Below are 20,632 nucleotides of genomic sequence, written 5' to 3'. Positions count from 1 at the left end.
ATAGGGCAGTCCTATTTGGGAAAAGCTTTCTCTGGATGGAGAAAGGCCATGTTTCATCTCAGGTTTTCAAGAGAACCCTTCTCCTACAGCTGGTCTGTGCTGTTGGCTTTCCTCACTTAGCCCTTAGGGGGCAGCACCCAATGTGAAGTCCTTGAATGGAAAACAGGTTCTGTTGCACAGGACAGTTTGCCTCTCTGGGCCTGATTTTTCCCCACTGGAAAAAAAATCAGAGGGCTGAGAAATCCGTGGGCCATTCCAACATAACAGATGGATTTAGCTTTAAGGGGGTAAACAATACAGGAGCATTTGGTCATTTGTCTACTCTGTACCCATTCACAGCTGTGTGTGTATAGAGGCAGGATGGATTAGAGACCCTAAACTTCCCAAGATAATGCAGGAAATGGCTTGTTAAGAGTTAACAGGCATGCTTTTTTGTTATTTTGTAGTGTAGAAAACCACACTACAGGCAGTGGGAGGAAGAGGGAGCACTTGGGGCCCTGCCTCATTTCTGTCTCAGTTTACCTTGCCCAGAATGACCCCGACTCCCTTCATCCCTCCTCATCCCTTGGAGGAAACAAAAGTTCTTCTTCTGTTCCTGGCATCTAGCAGGCTGGAAGGAGGAAACAAAGACACAATGGCTGGTTGTTGAGCTGAGCTTGAAAAGGCCCTGCCTCAGGGGGCCCAGTGCCTGCCACAGCCCCATCTAGGAGGCTGCTCCTGGCTATTCATTCATTCCATTTTTTTTTTTTTCTGGAACATAAGGCAAGGAGGAAGGGCAGAGCTCTACAGAACTGGAGGGGAAGCCAGAAAAATGACTACTACAAGAGGAGAGAAAAATGCATCTGTCCCACATTGCTTTTGTACCTAACTCTAGGATCACAGAAATTTTGCAGGACAGAGAGAGACTAACTGAGAAAAGTTGAATAAAGCTCTTACCAGAGCTGGGAAACAAACCAGAGTATCCCCTGAACTACGTGGAAGGACAGAGTATCTGGAGGGTGGAGGTGACTATTGCTCTGAAGCAGAACGGTGTTGACTCTTGGTTCTAGGAGAGAGGTTGGTATGTGTCAGTGTCTTAGTCTGTTTGTGCTGCTATCACAAAATACCACAAAAATAGGGATTTATTTCTCACTGTTCTGGAGGCTGGAAAGTTCAAGATCAAGCTGCCAGCAGGTTCAGTATCTGCTTCCAAGATAGTGCTCTGAACACTTCATGTCCACCTGGTGGAAGATCAGATGAACTGAAAGGGTTGAACACTGTCCTTACCTGGTGAAAAAGCAGAAGGGAACAAGCCTACTTCCTCAAGCCCTTTTTAAAAGGCTCTAACCCCATCCATGAGGGTAGAATTAAGTGATCACTTCCTAAAGGCCCGACCACTTACCACTTTTGCATTGGTAGTTAAGTACCAACATATGAATTTGGGGACACACATTAGATCATAGCAATTGTGGACACCATTGTGCCACTTGAGCCTCCTGGGAACCCCTTTACTATTTCTCTCTGTGTATCCCCCAGTTTTGAGTACTTTGCTGCTAATGCTGTCATCTGTGCCTTTTGGAAGGTTGTCTTGGGTGGTTGGACCTGCCTTGTCTAACAGAAGCCAGAGGGCCTGGGGGTTTCATGTTATTCTCACCAATTCCTCCCTTCCTAGGCCAGGACAGGTGTGGGAGTACAGAAGCTCAGTTGCCCAAGGTGAGACGGTCTGACGCATGGTATATGTTCCAGATCTCCCCATAGGAGCAGGCTGAGGCTAGGGATCCATCTGAAATGTGTTCCTTGCATGACTTCTTCCTCTTCTGCATCCTGCTTCCTCCACTTTCTTACTGGTTTCTCCTTATTACTTTTATAATTCATTAAAGAATTTATTATTTAATAATGACCACTTACATTTGAGTCCTGTTTCAGGTCAGATTTTGATTTGATGATAGCAGTGAAGCAGCCCTTTGTTTGAACTTAAGGAAGATGTTCGAGTTAACAGCCCAAATCCTCAAGAAAGAAGAGAGTCAGAGGGGAATCAGCTTCAACCAGGTCATGACCAGCCATGAGCAGAATTATAATTTGGACAAGACCCAGGTCTCCCATGGTAGGAAGAGGGGTGGATGTTTAAGAGCAGAATCTCCTGGAGGTTGGCATTCTGATCTCTATAATGTTTCTTTTTTCACTTCAGGATCTTTGCAATGATTTACATGAGAAAACCTAAATATATGGGGCAAGAATATTTGTTTTAGACTAATGTCCCATTTTGTTTTTAAAAAATTGTGTGCATTTAAGATGTGCATGATGTTTTGATATACACAGTGAAGTGATTATTACAGTCAGGCAAATTAACATCGCCTCTCCCACATGGTTAACATAAGGTATAGCATGTGTATGTGTCTGTGTAGTATGAGCATTGGAAATCTACTTTTCAAGAAAATTTTTTGGTATCCTACAATGCTATTAACTATAGTCATCTTGCTGCACATCCAGCTGTACTTATTAATCTTATATAGCTACAACTTTGTGCTCTTTGACATATATAGCACCTAATTTCTCCCTTCTCCCAGGCTCAGGTAACCACCGTTCCACTCTGCACTTCTGTGTAGGTACATGTCCCACTTCCACATGTGAATACCACTCCTAGCAATATGACCTGGAGCAAGTCACTCAACTTCTCTGAGCCTTAGTTTCCTCAACTATAAAATGAGGCTAAGAGCAACTCAGACCTCAGAGAGTTGTTGAGAGGGTTGTATGAGCTAATGGATATGCCTGACATGGTGAGTATGTTGGTTCTGAAGCCTGAGTGTCAGTGTTAATATAAAATAGAAAACCATCCCTTCTTTAACCAAGGTGTCTTTCCAAGGAGGGACATGCCAACTGCTAAATAATGCATCCAGCTGGTGAGTTTTGAAGAGAGTTGTTATGGCAACTCTATTTTTAAGTCATGAAATTGGCAACAGCCGTGAATTTGGGAGTAGGTGACAACAAGAAGTGATGAGGATGACATAAATAAACTTGAAAAAAAGAAGAGGAAGGAACTAAGAACATGAGAAGCAAGTACAGAAGCACATATTAAGGGTGGATAATTGTGGGTCCTGGTGGTAGTCAGGAATCTGTCCTGGTCTGCACAGAATGAAAGGCAAGCCAGGGAAGGGACTTGTTACATGGTTGTGACTGTGGCCCTCCCTGTCAAGGCTGCCTGAGCCCTTCTGCTCCTCGTTGGGCACCCCCGGAAGGAGAGGAGAGACCATCTCCCTCCACTAACCCTACCAATAGGACTATGGTCCTGCTTTAAGCTCTTCATTCTTATGTTCTTCCCTTTTACTTCCATTCTACCTGCCTGTCTCTACTGGGAGCTCCCTGGGAGGAGACATTCCCTCCCTGTCCTCTCTCTGGAGGTTCCTAGTGACTCCCTGACATAGAGAAGTGCCAGGAATCCTCATTCACCCCGAGGAATGGGGAGAAGACAGAGTCATGGTCTCCCTGATGCCTGAGTAGTGAGAATAGCAATTGGCATTGTGGGAACCATGATGCCAGGGGGACACCTCACGTAGGTCTTAAGGGAAACTTCCCTGATAGGAGGCCAGAAGAGCTGGAGTCTGGGCTTGCTAGAGCCAAAGCTATGGTGGTTGCAGGAGAAATAAAGGACCTGCCCCAAAGTATCGGCTACTGTTCTGTCTCTCCACCCAGGTGCATACTCTGCCCTTCTCTGTACCCCAGAGGGTGATCCTGTATATGGCACTATTTAGGCTCCCCTGCCAGCTGGATTCTGGTTGGGTTTGGCCAATGAGAGGTCCCTGGACTAGAAGGCAGACAGAAGGAGAGGACTAGCCTCTAGTGGCTGCTTTGATATGGCTCCATCCCTTTGGGAATGGCTTCTTGGCTCTCCAGCTATTATGGTTTGGATGGGAGGTGTCCCCCCAAAGCTCACGTGTGAGACGATGCAAGAAGGTTCAGAGGAGAAATGATTGGGCTGTAAGAGTCTTTAACACAATAAGTGAATTAGTCCCTGATGGGATTAACTGAAGTGGTAGGGTGTGGCTGGAGGAGGTGGGAACTGGGGCGTGGCTTCAGTGTATATATTTTGTATCTGGAGAATGGAGCCTCTCTCTGCTTCTTGATCACTGTGATGTGAGCTGCTTCCCTCTGCCACCCCCTCCTGCCATGATGTTCAGACTCACCTCAAACCCTAGGGAATGGAGCCGGCCTTCTATGGACTAAGATCTTTGAAACTGTGAGCCCTCAAATAGCCTTTTCCTCCTTACAGTTGTTCTGGTCAGACCCTTTAGCCACAGAAGCAGAAAGGCTAACCAAAAGACCAGCTTTCACTGGGCTCCTGCATTCCTTTGCTTCCCTTACCCTCAGTCCCAAGGATGGTAATCCCACTGTCTTCTGCTGGTTTCTAGGAGCCAGATTACTTCTTATTGGTCCCCTTAGCCCCACAGGCACAGCTATAAATAGTACCTTCGTTCAAGTTTGCTCATTTGATCCAGCTGAGTTGAATTCATTTCTTATGAAGACCCTGACTGGCATATGGAGAGAGAATAAAGGCACCAAGGATCCTAATTTGTGTGGAATTGGTTTGCTGAGACAGCAAAGATGCAGATTGGAGTGGGAGAAAGAGAGTAGAATAAACTGGGGGGATACAGTGGTAGAGCCCACTTTGGAGAGCTGGATCTCATAGGTCCAAAGGATAATTGTGGTTCCAGCTGGTGCTGCAACCAGGGAGACATTCTTCTGTGAGGGGAGGAGGGAGAGGTGCCTGATTTGTCTCAAACTTGTCAAGTTCTTTATTGATTTTTACTTCTGGATCTTGTAGCCAACTACCTCACTATATTCTTAATATTTCTATTTGTTTTTTTCTAGTTTTTTTTTTCCTGTATAGATGATAATATTATCTACAAATGAAGACAATGGATTGTTCGTTTCTAATTTGGTAACATTTTTCCCCTTCTCTTATTATGCTGACTTCCCTTACCTTCAGTCCCAAGGACGGTAAGGCCACTCGCTGTCTGCTGCTGGTTGAAAGGAAGAGATGATACAAGTATTTACCTTGTTCTTGTCTTAAAGCGAGCACCAATTTCTCTTTAATTCTCATCCCAGAGCTCCCCACTCACATTTCTTTTTAGAAAAACTATTGCTTTCTCCAGGGATTTGTCTCACCTCCCAACCCTGCTTTCCCTGGTGCTGAGAGGCTCTGTCTGTGAGAGTGTCTTGGGGGAATGGGAGGTGGCTCTTCACAGTCTAGGGCCCAGAGGGCAGCCCAGGATTAACTCTTTCTTCCAGGTCTCGCCCACATCTACAAGCCTCTTCATTCTTCACAGTTTCCAGTGATATTGAAATTGGCAGAGAGTCATGTGACTGCCCATTCCCTTCCTCCCTTTACCCTCTTTCTTTCTCCAAAGACAAATGGTGATTGTCAGAGAAAGTTGCAACCCTCGAGCCAGAATAACATTTTCCTTCTCACCCCATGATTTTCAAGACCACATTTCCTCAGTGGAGTTGAACTTCACACTTTGACGTGGAAGATCGCTGGCTCCTTTCTTTTGTCTCAATCTTCTTGCGTGGTGCACCTGGGTCTGCTGGGAGTAAGAAATAGCACTACTTCTTAATAACTATTCCCTCGGCTCGGCAAAGACTGACTCTAAAAAGCTTTGCAATTGCTACATAAAAGCTCAATTAAAGTCTTAGCCAAGGGTTACTCTCCTTTCCAGTTTGGAATAGGGAGGGTGTGTGGATTTCTTCTCCCTGTTCATAGCAATGCTATAGAACAGATGAGCTGTAGCTTTCAAGTGTTTAAGTGGGTGGGGGAAGCAGTTCTCCTAAAGACATATGGTCCCCAGAAAGCGTGGGCTGTGGTTTGGTTATATGTGTGCATTTTCTTCACAGGCCTTCCTTTCCAGAGGGTTTCAATTTGCATCAAAGTGGCAGACTTGGGTAGGAAAGAGGGGCGGCAGAGAAGCCGCAAAAAGTGACAGTTTGGTCAATTAAAATCTTAGACCATATGGTTTTCCTTAGGTAGTGTCCAAAGTTGTGTCTCATGACAAACAAGGTTTGAATTTGAGAGATTACAGTCTTCTCATTCTTCACAGTAATGTTCTATAAGTATATCTTGAACACCGAGTTACCAAACATTGAACGATTGCTCCTAAGGGAAGCACAGGGTTAATTAGGTTCCTGCAAGTTACTGGTCACAACATTTTTGTCCCCTAGTCAATGCATAACGTTGTTTTATGTGTTTCTGTCCAAAGATTCATTATTTAATATATATATTATGGATTCATTACCACTGAACTTGTGACCAACACCACTGTAACTCAAACCTGAATGAAGCTTTTCTAACACACCTATTTTCTCTGTAAGAAAATATACGTGACAAGAACAACTTAGAAGACATCATCTCCTCTTCCTCCTCCTTTTTCTTTTCCTCTTCCTCCTCCTCCTTCTTTTCTTTTTGATAAAGAGGATTGGATACAGAGCCTCACACATACTAGGCAAGTGATCAACCTCTGTACTTCATCCCAGCCCTTTTAAAATTTTATTTTAAGACAGAATCTCACTAAGTTGCACAAGGCAGCCTCGAACCTGGGTTCCTCCTGCCTCAGCCTCACCAGTTAACTGGGGTTACAGATATGTGGCCCTATGCCTGGAATGTCATTGCCTTCTTGTACTTTGGAACACCAAACATTACTTCAGCAGTACACTTGAGGGACATTTTAAACAGTGAAATCACCAAGGAGAAGCACAAAAGTGCAAAAGGTGTGACACTGAATAGACCTTGAAAAGAATTAGACTATGATAGAACTAGGAAGGCAGAGCATCAACTTGTTCCACCTCAGCTGGGAACATGTGCCAGATTTTTCACTATTTAATATGTGTACATGAATGACTGTGAAAGCATCATGAATATTGATTTGGGTTATCAATAAATTTTAGTGTGTGAGCAAATTCATGAATATGGAATCCAAGAATAATGAGGATGTATTCAAGTATGTATGAATGACAAAAGACCGTTTTGTCCACCTATTGGACCATCCTGTGTCTTGAGTTCAGTACAAGGATTATGTTGGGATCCTGCCTAGAAGCTAGATCGTGTTAGTCAGTTTCCCATAGCTGTGATCAAAATATGTGACAAGAACAACTTAGAAGAGGAAAAAGTTTATTTTGGCTCATGGTTTCAGAGGTCTCAGTCCGTGATTGGCCAGCTCCATTCCTTTGGTCTGAGATGAGGCAGAATATCATGGCAGAAGGTCATGACAGAGGAAAAGCTGCTCATTTCATGGCAAACAGGAAGCAGGAGTCAGGGGAGAGAGATAGGTGATAGGGAAGGGCATGCCTTCAGTGATATGCTTCTTCCAGCTAAGCTCCATTTGCCTGCTGTTACCACCCAGTAGTCCATTCAAATTATTAATACATCACATGGATTAATCCATTTATGAGGTAATAGCCCTAATGATTACCTAAACACCCTACTACCTCTGAATCTTGCTGTATTGGGGACTGGGCTTTCAAAACATGAGCTCTTCAGGAGACATTCAAGATCTAAACTATAACATAGATCCAGAGCTGGGAACCCAAAGTCAGCGTTAAGTGAGATTCCAGAACTGAATTCTTTCCTCTTAGCCTGACAATCACATGTGGAATTTCAGTACAAGCACTCAACAAAGGGATGCAAGGATATTGCATCTGTATGGCTTTCTGTCCAAGGGTTGACTTCCCACTTCTTGGAGGCAAAGCTCACTGTCTAATTCCCTGTTCAGTGTTAACTTTTTTTTAAGTTTCAGTGAAACAGTTTCACCCCCTTTAGTTTGTTGTATCTGAAGAAGGTGCCAGACACATTTTTCTTTTTCTCTCCCTTCCTTTCTTTCTTTCATTGGGAATTTAACCCAGGGAAACTTTACCACTGAGCTACATCCCCAGTCCTTTTCATTTTTTTTTTTAAATTTTGAGATAAGGTTTCACCAAATTACCAAGAACATCTATCTATATTGACCAAAGTTGCATTTCAAACTATTGGCATGCCTGATGGCCTCAGGAAAAAGGGACTCAATAGCCAAAGACACTGATGACTGATCTACTGAGCCTCTCAGGAGTTATTTGCAGTCATTACAGTCTTTGGTGATTAGTGTGTTCACATTCCTGCTATTTGGAGAAGCGAAGTTAAGCTGTGCTTGAAAGCAATAAAGACATTTTCTATGGGAATCCAGGCTGCCCTGCTGACACACAGCCTGGGTTCCTGATGTTTCTCCTAGCAAAGGGTTGAGAAGGAAGATGAAGATTAGCAAAAGGCATGTATCCCATTTAGTGGCACTACCACTGGACATACCAGGATTTCTATGTCCTGGTCCCTCTTGTGTCCATATGCCAAAACTTCTATCAGGGAAGGAACAGAGACAGAAGATGTATTTGTGCTACTCTTCAAAAGGGCACCATCAACCCCAAGAGATAGGTATACCTTAGGAGGAATACTGACCTTGTGACTGGGAGCATTTGGTTCCTGAGAAGCATGGGGAATGACCACTGCTCAGGCTAGCCAGTAGTAGCTTGTGTGAAGCCTGCATATTCTGTCTTGGGTGACCCAGACCTCTCTTGTCTTTGAATGCAAACATATCCCATCTCAACTGACTACTTTCCCTAGGGCCAGTTTGCCTTTCATCTCAATCTACTTCCCAACAGGGCTCTAGCATTACTTGCAAATAGCCCCAAGGACATTTAAGGAGAAAAGAAAGGAAGGAGCAGTGGAGTGGTCCTGGTGGAATTCTCTCTGGTTTACCTGGAATCCTGGGTTCTAGATCATAAAGTTCCTTGGATGGGATGTATTCTTGGCCCACCAGAGAGAGGAAAGGTATCTTCCATGCAGCTTAAGATTTTCCTGGGAGGCCAGATACCATTTAAATGTCTTTTTAAGCATTCTAAGTGAGAGTCCACTCCTTTGGGCTCAGGTATACATAGTCTCTGAGTACTGTTCACTGGCCCAGAGTTCAAATCTTGGGGCAATGTTTTGGCTCCAACATGTGTTGCTATGTGCACTAAAAGGCCTTTCCTAGCTGGGTGCACTGTAATCTCAGTGGCTCGAGAGGCTGAGGCAGGAGGATCACAAGTTCAGAGCCAGCCTCAGCAAAAGCAAGGCTCTAAGCAACTCCGTGAGGCCCTATCTCTAAATAAATACAAAAATAGGGCTGGGGATGTCGTTCAGTGGTCAAGTGCCCCTGAGTTTAGTCCCCAGTACCTCATTACCCCAAGAAAAAGGCCTTTCCTGGTCTGGTATCCTGTGTGTGTGTGTGTGTGTGTGTGTGTACATGCACATGCGCGTGTCTCCTCTTGAGTCCAAGGGATAGAGAATGGTTAAATTGGGAGGATGTTTCTGGTAAAAACAGAACTCATTTTAAGTTTTCTAATCACTTTCCACATGTCACATTCTCCTTTTTTTTTTTTTTTTTAACATTCTTCCTTTTAACTCTGGAATTGTTTTTCATGCCTGAGGGCCTAAAGTCATCTTTTAATTTCTCCAATTTGAGAGGCAACTTACTTCATTTTTCTTGTTCTGAATGAGAAAAATGAATCTGTTCTGCTAAAGGAGACAAAATTTTCAATATATAATAAAAGGGATAAATGAGTGTATACACATGTGTGTATATACATTTTAATGTATATATATGTATATAATGTATATATGTGTGTGTGTGTGTGTGTGTGTGTGTGTATCTTACACTTGCCGTTAATTAGTCTTGAGAAGAAAAGACACAAATACAATTGATTTATTACCTTAATTTTGGATTGAGAGAGAAACAGTCTCCATGCAAATAGCAATAAACTTTTAAACAAACAAGGTCATTTTAAAACTAATGGGTAACATGGACACAGTATAGTGGTTCCCTGCTTATTTGCACACAAGAACACAGTCCTGGGCAATGAGCTTGAGAGATGTAACAGAGATGAGTCTGGTTGCTGGTATGAGCTTCCACTGCTCCAAAAACGTCTTTGCCAAGTTCTGTCTCTGTTTCAGGGTTGAGCTGTTTAAATGGCTGTTGCTTCATTAATATCTAAATATACTAACATGATATGAAACATTAGCAGGGAAACAAACACTGTGATTAGGATTTCATATGTTAATTATTCCATTGAATAACAACACAACACTTTTATTCACTGGCAAATCACAAATACACACTGATGTTTACAAGATTTTTTTTCAGTTAAAGTGAAAGGAGGATGGTACATTTTAAAATACAAAGGGAAAAAAGAGATGAATCTTGTTGACTGATATATGGCAAATATATTGAACTCGGGGTCTCATGCATGCTAGGTAAGCACTCTACCACTGGACTACATCCCCAACACTTTTTATTTTCATTTTTAAATTTTGGGACAGGATCTCACTAAGTTGTCCAAGCTGGTCTCAAACTTGGGACCTTCTTGCTTCAGCCTTCTGAGATAGCTGAGATTATTGATGTGTGCCACCTCATCCAGGAAAGCTAAAGCATTACAATTGTAAAAATGTAGATAATCCACCATGCTTCCTTGCTTGGCTTTGGAATGCACTGTGAAACTTGGTGAAATCGGAATTTATAAACTATTTTGATATGGTGAGACTCCATTTTGTTAAATGTACAATGATTGGGTTGAAGATAAGTCTGCGGGGTGGTGATAGAAAACAATTGATTGGCACTTTGTCGTTGGAAAAACAAACCAAACAAATAATTTTAAGAAACAAGCAAGTAGGAGGTCTCATGAAAATCAAATGGAGATTAATAGAATAGAGGAAAAGGACTAGAGGAGGGAGGAGGGGAGGAAAGGGGGAAATACTGGGGAATGAAATTGGCCAAAATATATCGTTAGATTGTGTGCATGTATGACTATGTAACAACAAATCCCACTGTTATATACAACTATAATGCACCAATTCAAAAATATGGGAAAAAAGAAATAAGCAACTAAACAATTCCTTCTCCTCAGAAAACTTGGAATCAACCAAGTATGGATGGTTCAATCTCAAACCAGGCACCATTTGTACAGTCTCTGCTTCAGTATGAGTCAGGAAGAAATGAGGATACATATATATGATCATCACAGTTGTATAGTAATAACAATGGATTCAGAAATTCTATTAATGCAGCACTGTGGTGTGCTGAGGACAACATGCTGGAAAGACTGTCAACACTTCTAAGACCATGGAGATGCTGAGAGGCTACATTTTCTTGATTATATCCTGGGACAGGGGTGCCTTTTTCGGGGGGGGGTACCAGGGATTGAACTCAGGGGCACTTGACCACTGAGCCACACCCCCAGTCCTATTTTTGTATTTTATTTAGAGTCAGGGTCTCACTGAGTTGCCTAGTGCCTTGCCACTGGCTTTGAACCCTTGATCCTCCTGCCTCAGCCTCCCCACCTGCTGGAATTACAGGCAGGGATGCCTTTTTGCCCCACTTGAGATGAGTTTCTGTGAAAAGAGTTCAAGGGTCACTCGTCCAAAGAACAGAGATAAAAAGGTGCAGGTGTTTCTCCCTAATAAACCACAGTGCATGGAGTTTCTAAACAACTCCCTCCAAACCACCAGTTCAATATTACTTATTCATTCCTTTCACGTGTATAGTTCAAATCATGTTCACATGCTGGAACCTCAGTGGGCTCACCCAGTGGCAGGGAAGGCAGAAGTTTTGATTATTTCCATATCATTAAAACAAAATGAGACATCCACACAGGAAACTGGTAGCTCACATGAGACCTAGAACTCTGGTCTGGTCTTTGGGTTCCGAGCAGAGCTTCTTTTGTAAAAGAGAGTATGTTCCAAAAATGATTCGGGTTTTAGCCAAATGGCCACACAGATTATGTTTATTACCAGTGGCAACCTTCACTTTTTTTTTGTTTTTTGGTGCTCTTTCTTTCGGGCCCCAGAGCCCCTGAAATCCTTTACACTGAAGTGTAAGGAACTGAATGTATTCCTCATCTCACGATTGACCATCTTCACCCAATAGAGTGATGAGATTCCAGCCCCATCAGTAAGACTTTTTTTAGTTCTCTCCTTCGACATTACACCATTGTAGGAGGGCCATAAGGCTGGATGAACTGCAAGAAAAATTCTTCTTTGGCAGCCATAATCTTGGAGAACATATCAGGAGATAGTAGGAGCTAGGTTGAGGCTATAGACTCCATACTGATGGGCTTATCCTTACATTTTAATTATGTCTAAATGCCTTATTCTATGGCTTTGAACATTCCTGTTCAGATACGATACAGAATGAGGGATCATGGAGGGGGAGTCCAGATACTATTGGTGGTCTCTTCCCAGTCATCTATATGTCTGGATGTAGTTTGTTGACTCTGATAACTTCTGCCATTTTGATTTTTTAAATGTCTTTGTACACAGTAGGTAGGACAATCCTGTTGTCTCTGTCTAATCTCATTGGTGTGGTTTGCTCGCAGTAGATATTCAGTCCATGTCAGTTGCTGCTACTTGTGTCTGCTCTTATGGTTGTGATGGTGTACTCAGCAGGCTAATGATATCAGCAGATATCAGTAAATGTCTGGGCTGTGGTTTGTGTCCAGCCTCATTATTTGTTATGACTTCGAAGCATCTAGCTCTTTGAAGACAGGAGGGCATGAATATAGTTGTTCTTTTCCATGCAGGCTGCGAATTTGATTGATGATGCTCTGAGTACTGGATTTGGGTTTTCTGTTGTGTAACACTACCACATCACTTCAGCCTGATACAATCCACCTCTTCAGTGGCAGGCACCCCACTGGTTTTGAAGTCAAGTTCAGCACTGGACTTGCTCCCATGGTGAGAGGGTTGCCAGTGGAGTAGCATCATCTTCTTGAAGTACTTCATGGTGTTGTTCTTGACGGTCACGAAGCACACAGTGTTAATCATGCTGTTGCTCATGGCAATGCACTCGACGACGTAGAAGGCGGTGAGGTAGTGCTTCTCTTTCACAAACACAGTGGGGAAGAAGTCGCGCACAATGGTGAAGCCATAGAAAGGTGCCCAGCACAGCACGTAGGCTGTAAGGATGCACATGAGCACCAGGACTGTCTTTCGGCGGCAGCGCAGTCGCTTACGGATCTGCTCTGTCTGGAACCCAGGGACGGCCTTGAACCAGAGCTCCTGGGAGATCCTGGCATAGCACAGGGTCATGGTGATCACAGGCCCTACGAACTCGAGGCCAAAGATAAACAGAAAGTAGGACCTATAATAGAGCTGTTGATCCACTGGCCAGATCTGGCCACAGAAGATCTTTTCCTGGTTTTTGACAATAAAGAGGACGGTTTCGGTTGCAAAGTAGGCTGATGGGATGGCAATGAGGATGGAAACCAACCAGACCAAAGCAATCAGGAAGGAGGCGGTTTGATAATTCATTCGTGGTTTCAAGGGGTGAACGATGGCAAGATATCTGGTGAGGAAAGACAGCAAACAATCATAATATGTCACAGCTTGGAAAATGATCGTTTTTTTCACTAATTCCGAACACAGTGAATTCCCATGTACTCATTACCCAAATTTAATCAGCTTCATCTCATTTAGCAACATCATTTTGCATTTGGAATAGTAGCGTGGTTTAGTGGAAACAGCACAGGTTTCAGGTCAAATATGTTGAATAAATTATGGCTTTCCAGACCCAAATTACCCAATCTCTCTGAGTTTCATTTCCTCAAATGCAACCCGGAATCAAACGACACCTGCTTTGCTGGTAGCTGTGAAGGTTAAATATGATAATAATTCGTAGCCTGTATTGTAGGTGTTCAATAAATACATGTGGTCTATTATTATTTATGCTCCTATTATTCTACCTTGGGTTTCAAGCCATTCTGCCCAAGAATACAATGCTCTCAAAGCTCTTCATTCTAAATAACTCATGGTTTAGAGATGAAGAAGGGCTGGGCACCTCCGAGAGAGGTCGGCGCCTTTCTTAGGTAGTGGACAAGAACTTTTTCCTTCTCCTCCAGCCCCCACCACCAGATATTACTCTGCATTACAGAAACAGGAGAGTAGGGGTGGGTTTGTGATGAAACTAAGAACCCTGATGAGAAGTAAATGTCTTGCTCAAGCTAGAATCAGGCAAGCACTGGAATTCAGGCCCCTGGTACAAAAGCTTTTACACTCACCTCCCTGGGTCACCTCATGTTCAAATGAGAAGGTATATGAAGCTACCACAATACCATAAGTCTTGATCCCTGCTCTTTCTGATGAACCACATTGCCCAGGAAAGAAGTCGGAACCTTTTGTAGAAAGTGAGCTCAGCTGTGCAGATTGAATATCTTCTCTCCAGAGAGAGAGAACGAATGACAACCTATTTAGATATTTGGGTGCCCTGGAATCACTTCTGTGCAGGATTGAGTGGTAGAAGACAATGGAGAAAGATAAACGTCAGAAGGGTCAGAAAAGAAAGAAATCAGCCATGGAAATAAACATGTGCCCCATACTGAAGATTGAGGCAGGTGGGGTTAAGGGCAGGAAGCTACCTGTAGAAAATTGGATGCAACTTCCTTTTCCTTTGTAAACCAGACCCTTTGACCACCTTTCCAAGTGTCTGATTTGACTATGGAGGCTTCCTTCCATGTTACTGCTTCCCGTCCCTGACAGTATTTCTGCTACAAGTTTGCTTCACCTTCTCTTGTCTGCTCCTTGTCTACTGTTGGCTCTAACCCATTGAATTTCACTAGCAGATCCCATGAGAGCATGGTTACCCCCAAGTTTGTGACTTTCTGAATATCCAGGATGAAGCTGGATCCATCACAACCACTAACTGCACCTCACCTGGATATACTAATATGCATGGCTGTTGCTGGAGCTCTCCGCACAGCATTTGATCTGGCCTTGCCATGTGAACCTGTATGACTGTCCTGAGTGGATAAGCCTCCCGGGACTAAAGAGAGGGGCAAATGGGCTGGCTCACCCTCACCTGGAGCAGGGACATCTCACAATCACTGTCTCTTTGTAATGACGGGGAAAGAATTAGTTTTTTGTTGCTGCTATAACAAATGCCTATAGATATAATGGCTTGAAGTGACACAATTGATTATCTTACAGTTTTTAGAGGTCAGAAGACTGGTGTGTGTGTGTGTGTGTGTGTTTCCTTTTCCAGGGCTGCCTATAGTTTTTGACCCATGACCCCTTCCCTGTTCACAGCCAGCAATGGCAAGCTGAGTTTGTCTCATTTTGTATTACTCTGACATTAACTCTCTGCCTCCTTCCACAATTAAGAACCTTTGTGATTACATTGGCCCCACCTAGATTATCTAGTAAAATTCCCCTATTTTAAGATCAGCTGATTAGCAACCTTAATCCCATCTGCCACTTTAATTCCCTTTTGGCATGTAATGTAATATGCTCACGGTTCTGGGGAACAGGATGTAGTTATCTTTTGGCGGGGGGGGGGGAGGAATTATTCTGCCTACCACACTTAATCCAAAGTCCTTATGAAAAGCAAGACAAATTCAGAACTTAATAGCTTTCTGGTTCTATCACGGACAGTATCTCAATAACCAATGCCAAATGAAATTTCCACACATTCCTGCTTATTCTGTTGTTGTCTTTTAAATTCAAGTTTTTTATCATTTGTAACACTTTCCTCATTCTATGGGATGTTTCAAAATTCAAATAGAAAAGAAAGGAACACTATTAGCCTGCAGGTTATTCGGAAGGTCTGGCTCCAAGCTGTGAACTTGGATAAATCATTTATACCCCTGAGAATTAGTTTCATCATCTATGAAATGGGGATCATAATAACGTTATTGACAATCTCTCAGGATTTTTTTTTTTTTTAGGTTTCAAGAAAGTGAACATACATAATGCATGTTGGAAGCTATAGTACTTTACTTACATTGATCATTTCCCACAGTTTACTCATTGGCAAGAGACATCTGCAAGGTGTTTGTTGCCATCTATCTGCTTGGAAGTGTTTCTTAAGATCAGTGGTTTTCTTCAAGTCTCTGTGACTTGAAATAGCACCTCTTCTGCATAGACCTGGCTATTCTCTAGCTGCAACATACACAAATGGCACCAGGTGGCCCTTATGATATTTCTACATAGTAGAACAGGCATATTTGTCCTAGAGGCAAATGAAAGTACCAACAGAGAGATGTGTACTTCTCCCAGGGTATGTAGGTCTCTCTAATTCTGGGGTTGCGGATGAAGTATCCCCCAAGCTCCCAGATACAAACCCTGTCTTCCAAAATCAGTATCATCAGGACAAAGATGAGAGCTTTCTATTCAACTTTCTTATCATTTACCTCATTTTTCAATTGGTCTAGACCCTGATGGCTCAGAGGGGCGCTATTTATTAAGCTTTTGTATTTTGAGGCTTGAATTTCCACATGCTGCCTTTATATCTTTGAGCCTTATGGGACCCCAAAAGCCTAGCTATGAGTTCCCCTGTTCTTGCCAGATGTATCTCAACTGCTCCTCTTGCACCCAGTGGAAAAGCCTCCCGGTCTGGCTGGTTCCTCTATCAGGAAGTGTAAGTATAAACTCACTGGGGAATGAGATTCACCAAATTATGTTATGTGCATGTACAAATAGGCCACAGTGAATAATTCAAATAAAAAAGAGTAAACCTTTCAGAGAACTTTTCCTTTAAAAAAACCCCTAGCATTTATGTATCAGAATCTCTCGATTATTCTTTTATGTCTCATAAATGCTAGTTCTTGTTGGAAGAAAAGCTCCCTGACGTCAAGGACTGTGTCTTTTCTACATTGTGTTTCCATATCCATAGTCTGGACATACAGCAGGGCCCAGCAACCCACTGTGCACCTACCAGGTTGCAGCAGATACAGTCAGTGCCCCATTCATATCCCTTTGCTGTTATCATGTCAGTGCATACCTGTTCACTTGTACCTGCCAATACACCTGCATTTCTTTGTCTAAAGGCTTTCTCAGGCTTCCAGATTCCTCTTGGCTCCCTGAACAGCATCCCTAGAGCAGTCCTCAGCAAGGCCTTATGAGTAATGGTGTACAAATATCCCAGCTCCCTCTCACTGCCCACTCCTGGGAGATGTCTGAGTTGTGATCTACTGGCTCTAAGGGTTTCTCAGCAGGGATAAGCTCTAGTTACCCATAGTAGAAACTTGTTCAACAATGTATCCTGTATTGACTGTTTTCCTTTCCTATTTCACTTTCCACCTTCCTATAGGTTCTTCCTGGTGCTACATGCACAAGTATCCTTATCTCAGAGTGAAAACAACCCAAATTAAGACACAGGTATAAGGCTCTGTGGAGACAGAAACATTGCAGACCTAATTATTGTGCTTAAAATATATTATCTTTTGGAAAAGACCATCTGTATCTTCATACACAGCCTGAGTTTGGAAAGACAGATTGGCATCAGATCATAAATGCCCTGTAATACTAGACTCAGGATTTGGCGTGTATCCTAAAGACACTGGAATTTCTAGAGGTTTTATTAGCAATGAAATGTCTTAGGAAGATCCCTCAATAGTGATATTCTGGTGCTTCATATGGATGAGTATGGATATCAGGGCAGAGCCAAGAGCCTCTGGGGGCAAAAGACAAGTCAGAAGAGCATCATCATGGACCAGTCATAACTTGATAAGGAATGAGGGTAGAGGGAGAATTGCCAGGAGTTGGTGTAGGGTTGAACACAAAGGGTGGAGTGGGTAGGAATTGAGGGGGGATAAAGGCAAAGGGTGATGGTAACTTTCCTGATTGGGGACCAGAAAAGTGATGACACTGCTGATGGAGCTGGCAGGCTGCCTGGGGAAGAGTTGGTTTGGGATGGGAAAGAACTTCTCCCTTGTCTGTTGTAACAGGGTGATCATGTCCCAAGAAACTCCAATGTTACAAATAGATATATTACAGTGACACAGCCGCATCAATGTTTATAGCAGCTCAACTCACAATAGCTAACCTATGGAACCAACCTAGGTGCCCTTCAACAGATGAATGGATAAAGAAAATGTGATATATATGATGGAATATCACTCAGCCTTAAAGAAGAATAAAATTATGGCATTTGTTGGTAAATGAATGGAGCTGGAGAATATAATGCTAAGCAAAATAAGTCAATCCCAAAGAACCAAAGGCTGAATGGTTTCTCTGATATGCCGATGCTAATTCACAATAAGGTAGGGGTGGCTAGGGAAGAATAGAGTTACTTCAGATTAGATTGAGGGCAGTGAAAGAAGAGGAGGGGGTATGAGGGTAGGAAGGATAGTAGAACGAAACAGACATCCTTACCTTATGTACATATGTGACTGCATGACCAATGTGATTCTACAACATGTACAATCAGAAAAATAAGAAATTATATCCCGCTTATGAATGATATATCAAAGTGCATAATATACTTCTGTCATGTATAACTAATCAGAACAAATAAAAAGTTTAAAAAACAGACAAACAAAATCAACATCATGAAGACAAGGTTACAATGGGACAAGGGATGAGAATAGTGATCACTATCATTTAGTAAGCATAAGAATCACTTAAGAGAGCTTTGTAATATTTTGAACAACCAATAAAAAAAAAAGAATCACTTAAGAAATTGAATAAAAATTCAGATTCCTGGAACCTAGTGCGAGGGATTCCCATCCAGGAGACTGGAGTGGGACCCAGGAATCTGACTCTGTATCATTGCATCAGATGCTACCTTCTGCCATTTTCCCTGGGGAGTTTTGTGCAGTTGGTTGGTAAGTGCCCACTCCACAAAGGCTGGTTTCAGGCCTGGAGAACCTCAGAGTTGTAATAAAATTGTTTTTCCTTCAGATATTCTATAAAAGGAAGATGCATCTTGTACCTGTATGTGTATTTTATTACAACATAAATGAAGAATAATAAACTGGTTGATTACAAAGGACAGCAAACCTATAAACAGCACTGAGAAAATGGGAAAAATTGAAGAGTTGAAAGAAGACAAAAGGGAAAAAAGATGATCCAGCATCTTTATCAAAATGAGTCTCAGCATAGCTCAGAAGATGGATAGTAAGCAAGAAGACAAGACATCAACTGTCCCTCTCAAACAGAGCCACTGGTGATCTGATACTGGGCTGCAACTGTTCACATAAATTGCACATGTATAAGTTTTGTCACTAGATGTGATAAATTTAACCTTATACATTTACAATAGAGCAAGGACTTCTGGAACATCTCATGCAAATACATGCAAATGAGCACACATGGATATATGCAAAAGAACAAAAGCAAGCATGTCTTTCTTTTCTGCAAACAAATCCTGCTATCTCATTTTAAAATCAGCTCTGCAACAAAATCACTAAAAACAAGCGATGATTCTTTTCTTAGGAAGTTAAAGCATAGGCAGAATTAAATTAGGATGATAACAATCAGATCACTGGTTGCTTAGGGTTGGGGGAGTAGACTGGTTAGGGCACAGGCATTTTCTAGGTGATGGAAATGTTCAATCTGGCTACAGGAAAAACTTGGTGCGCATTGTCTTGACTGCAAACTTCCTTAGTTAACCCTCCCTTGACGTCTAAGTAACAGCTGTCTGAATTTTCTGCTTTTGACTTTGTGTTTGATGCCATAGGCTGTCGTTAATGTGATATGCTTGCATCTAAAGCAGATTCAGAGAGAGCATGGTCAGATTCAGGATGGGGGATTCAGGAGCCTCATATTTGCTCACATTTGGGGGAACAGAACACTGCTAAAGAAACAAAAGCTCCTCTTGCCCCTCAAAAGATCAATGAACATTCAAATCTGGAGTAGTGCCAAACCTGTCTAATTTGAAGTGAGAAAAATGGCAGCCTAGCTGGCTTCTGCCTTATACCCCTGCCAAGGGCCTCACCTGTCAATAGCGATGGCCAGCAGGGCATTGGTGGAGACGTAGAGGGAGACAGTACGCAGGTAGTTGACAGAAGCACACAGCACATGGCCATGTTCCCAGGAGAGCTGACGTACCACATAATAGTCCATCTCGAAGGGGCAACAGACAATGGCCACCAGGAAGTCGGAGATGGCCAGGTTAGCAATGAGCAGGTTGGTGAGGTTGCGCAGCTTCTTGTAGCGGGCAAGGGCAGCAATGAAGACAAAGTTGCCAATGCCACAGACTAGCATGATGCCTGCCAGTGCCACTCCAATGACGATCTTGGCTGCAAAGAAGGTCCGGGTCTTGGTCATGTCCTCATCTTCATCCAGAGGGAGGTCATAATCACCATAACTGAAGTTGAAGTGGAGGGAGGAGGCATGGTCGTGGGGTGGACTAAAGTTGGAAGCAAAACTAGTGTTTCTGTTCTGCACTGCCATGGTGATGCCTGCAGATGGAGTGGTATGAGGGAAGTGTAGGGAATACAGCACTCTGAGCTGGGGGGTCCAGATCTTCTGCTGTCACAGAAGATGTGATTGAGCCTAGTACCCTGCTCACATCCTTGGGCAGAGGTGATACACCATCTTGTTTCTGGAAGGAGACACAACCAGTGGATCACAGGAGAATGAAGAATATCTGGTAGCATTCCTCCAGGGTTCCCCAGATACACACCCACCAAACCCACTGCCTACCTGTAGACAGAACTACTCAGGGTGCAGGGGAGAGAAGGCATGAGATCTAGAAGCTGGGATGCCCTCTATCACCTCTGCAGCTATTAGAAAGGACTGAATGCAAGGTGGATTGGACTTGCCAGAGACACCCAAGAAAAATGTGCACTTTTGTCTTTTTCCCAGGGGTTAGTGCTGGTTTGATGTCTA

The 20,632-nt window shown here is 42.9% G+C and overlaps 1 protein-coding gene across 1 annotated transcript; it reads right to left on the bottom strand.

Moving 5' to 3' along the window:
• Positions 1–12,673: 12,673 nt before the first annotated feature.
• Prokr2 (prokineticin receptor 2) lies at positions 12,674–20,194 on the bottom strand. The gene is made up of 2 exons (XM_076848971.2): positions 19,737–20,194; positions 12,674–13,370 (listed from the first exon to the last, which is right to left on the bottom strand). The coding sequence occupies exons 1-2, from the start codon at positions 20,192–20,194 to the stop codon at positions 12,674–12,676; spliced, it is 1,155 nt and encodes a 384-aa protein (XP_076705086.1).
• Between the last annotated feature and the right edge of the window lie 438 nt (positions 20,195–20,632).

The sequence above is a fragment of the Callospermophilus lateralis genome, chromosome 3, assembly GCF_048772815.1.
Source record: "Callospermophilus lateralis isolate mCalLat2 chromosome 3, mCalLat2.hap1, whole genome shotgun sequence".
NCBI lineage: Eukaryota > Metazoa > Chordata > Mammalia > Rodentia > Sciuridae > Callospermophilus > Callospermophilus lateralis.
This window is presented reverse-complemented; position numbering and strand designations above follow the sequence as displayed.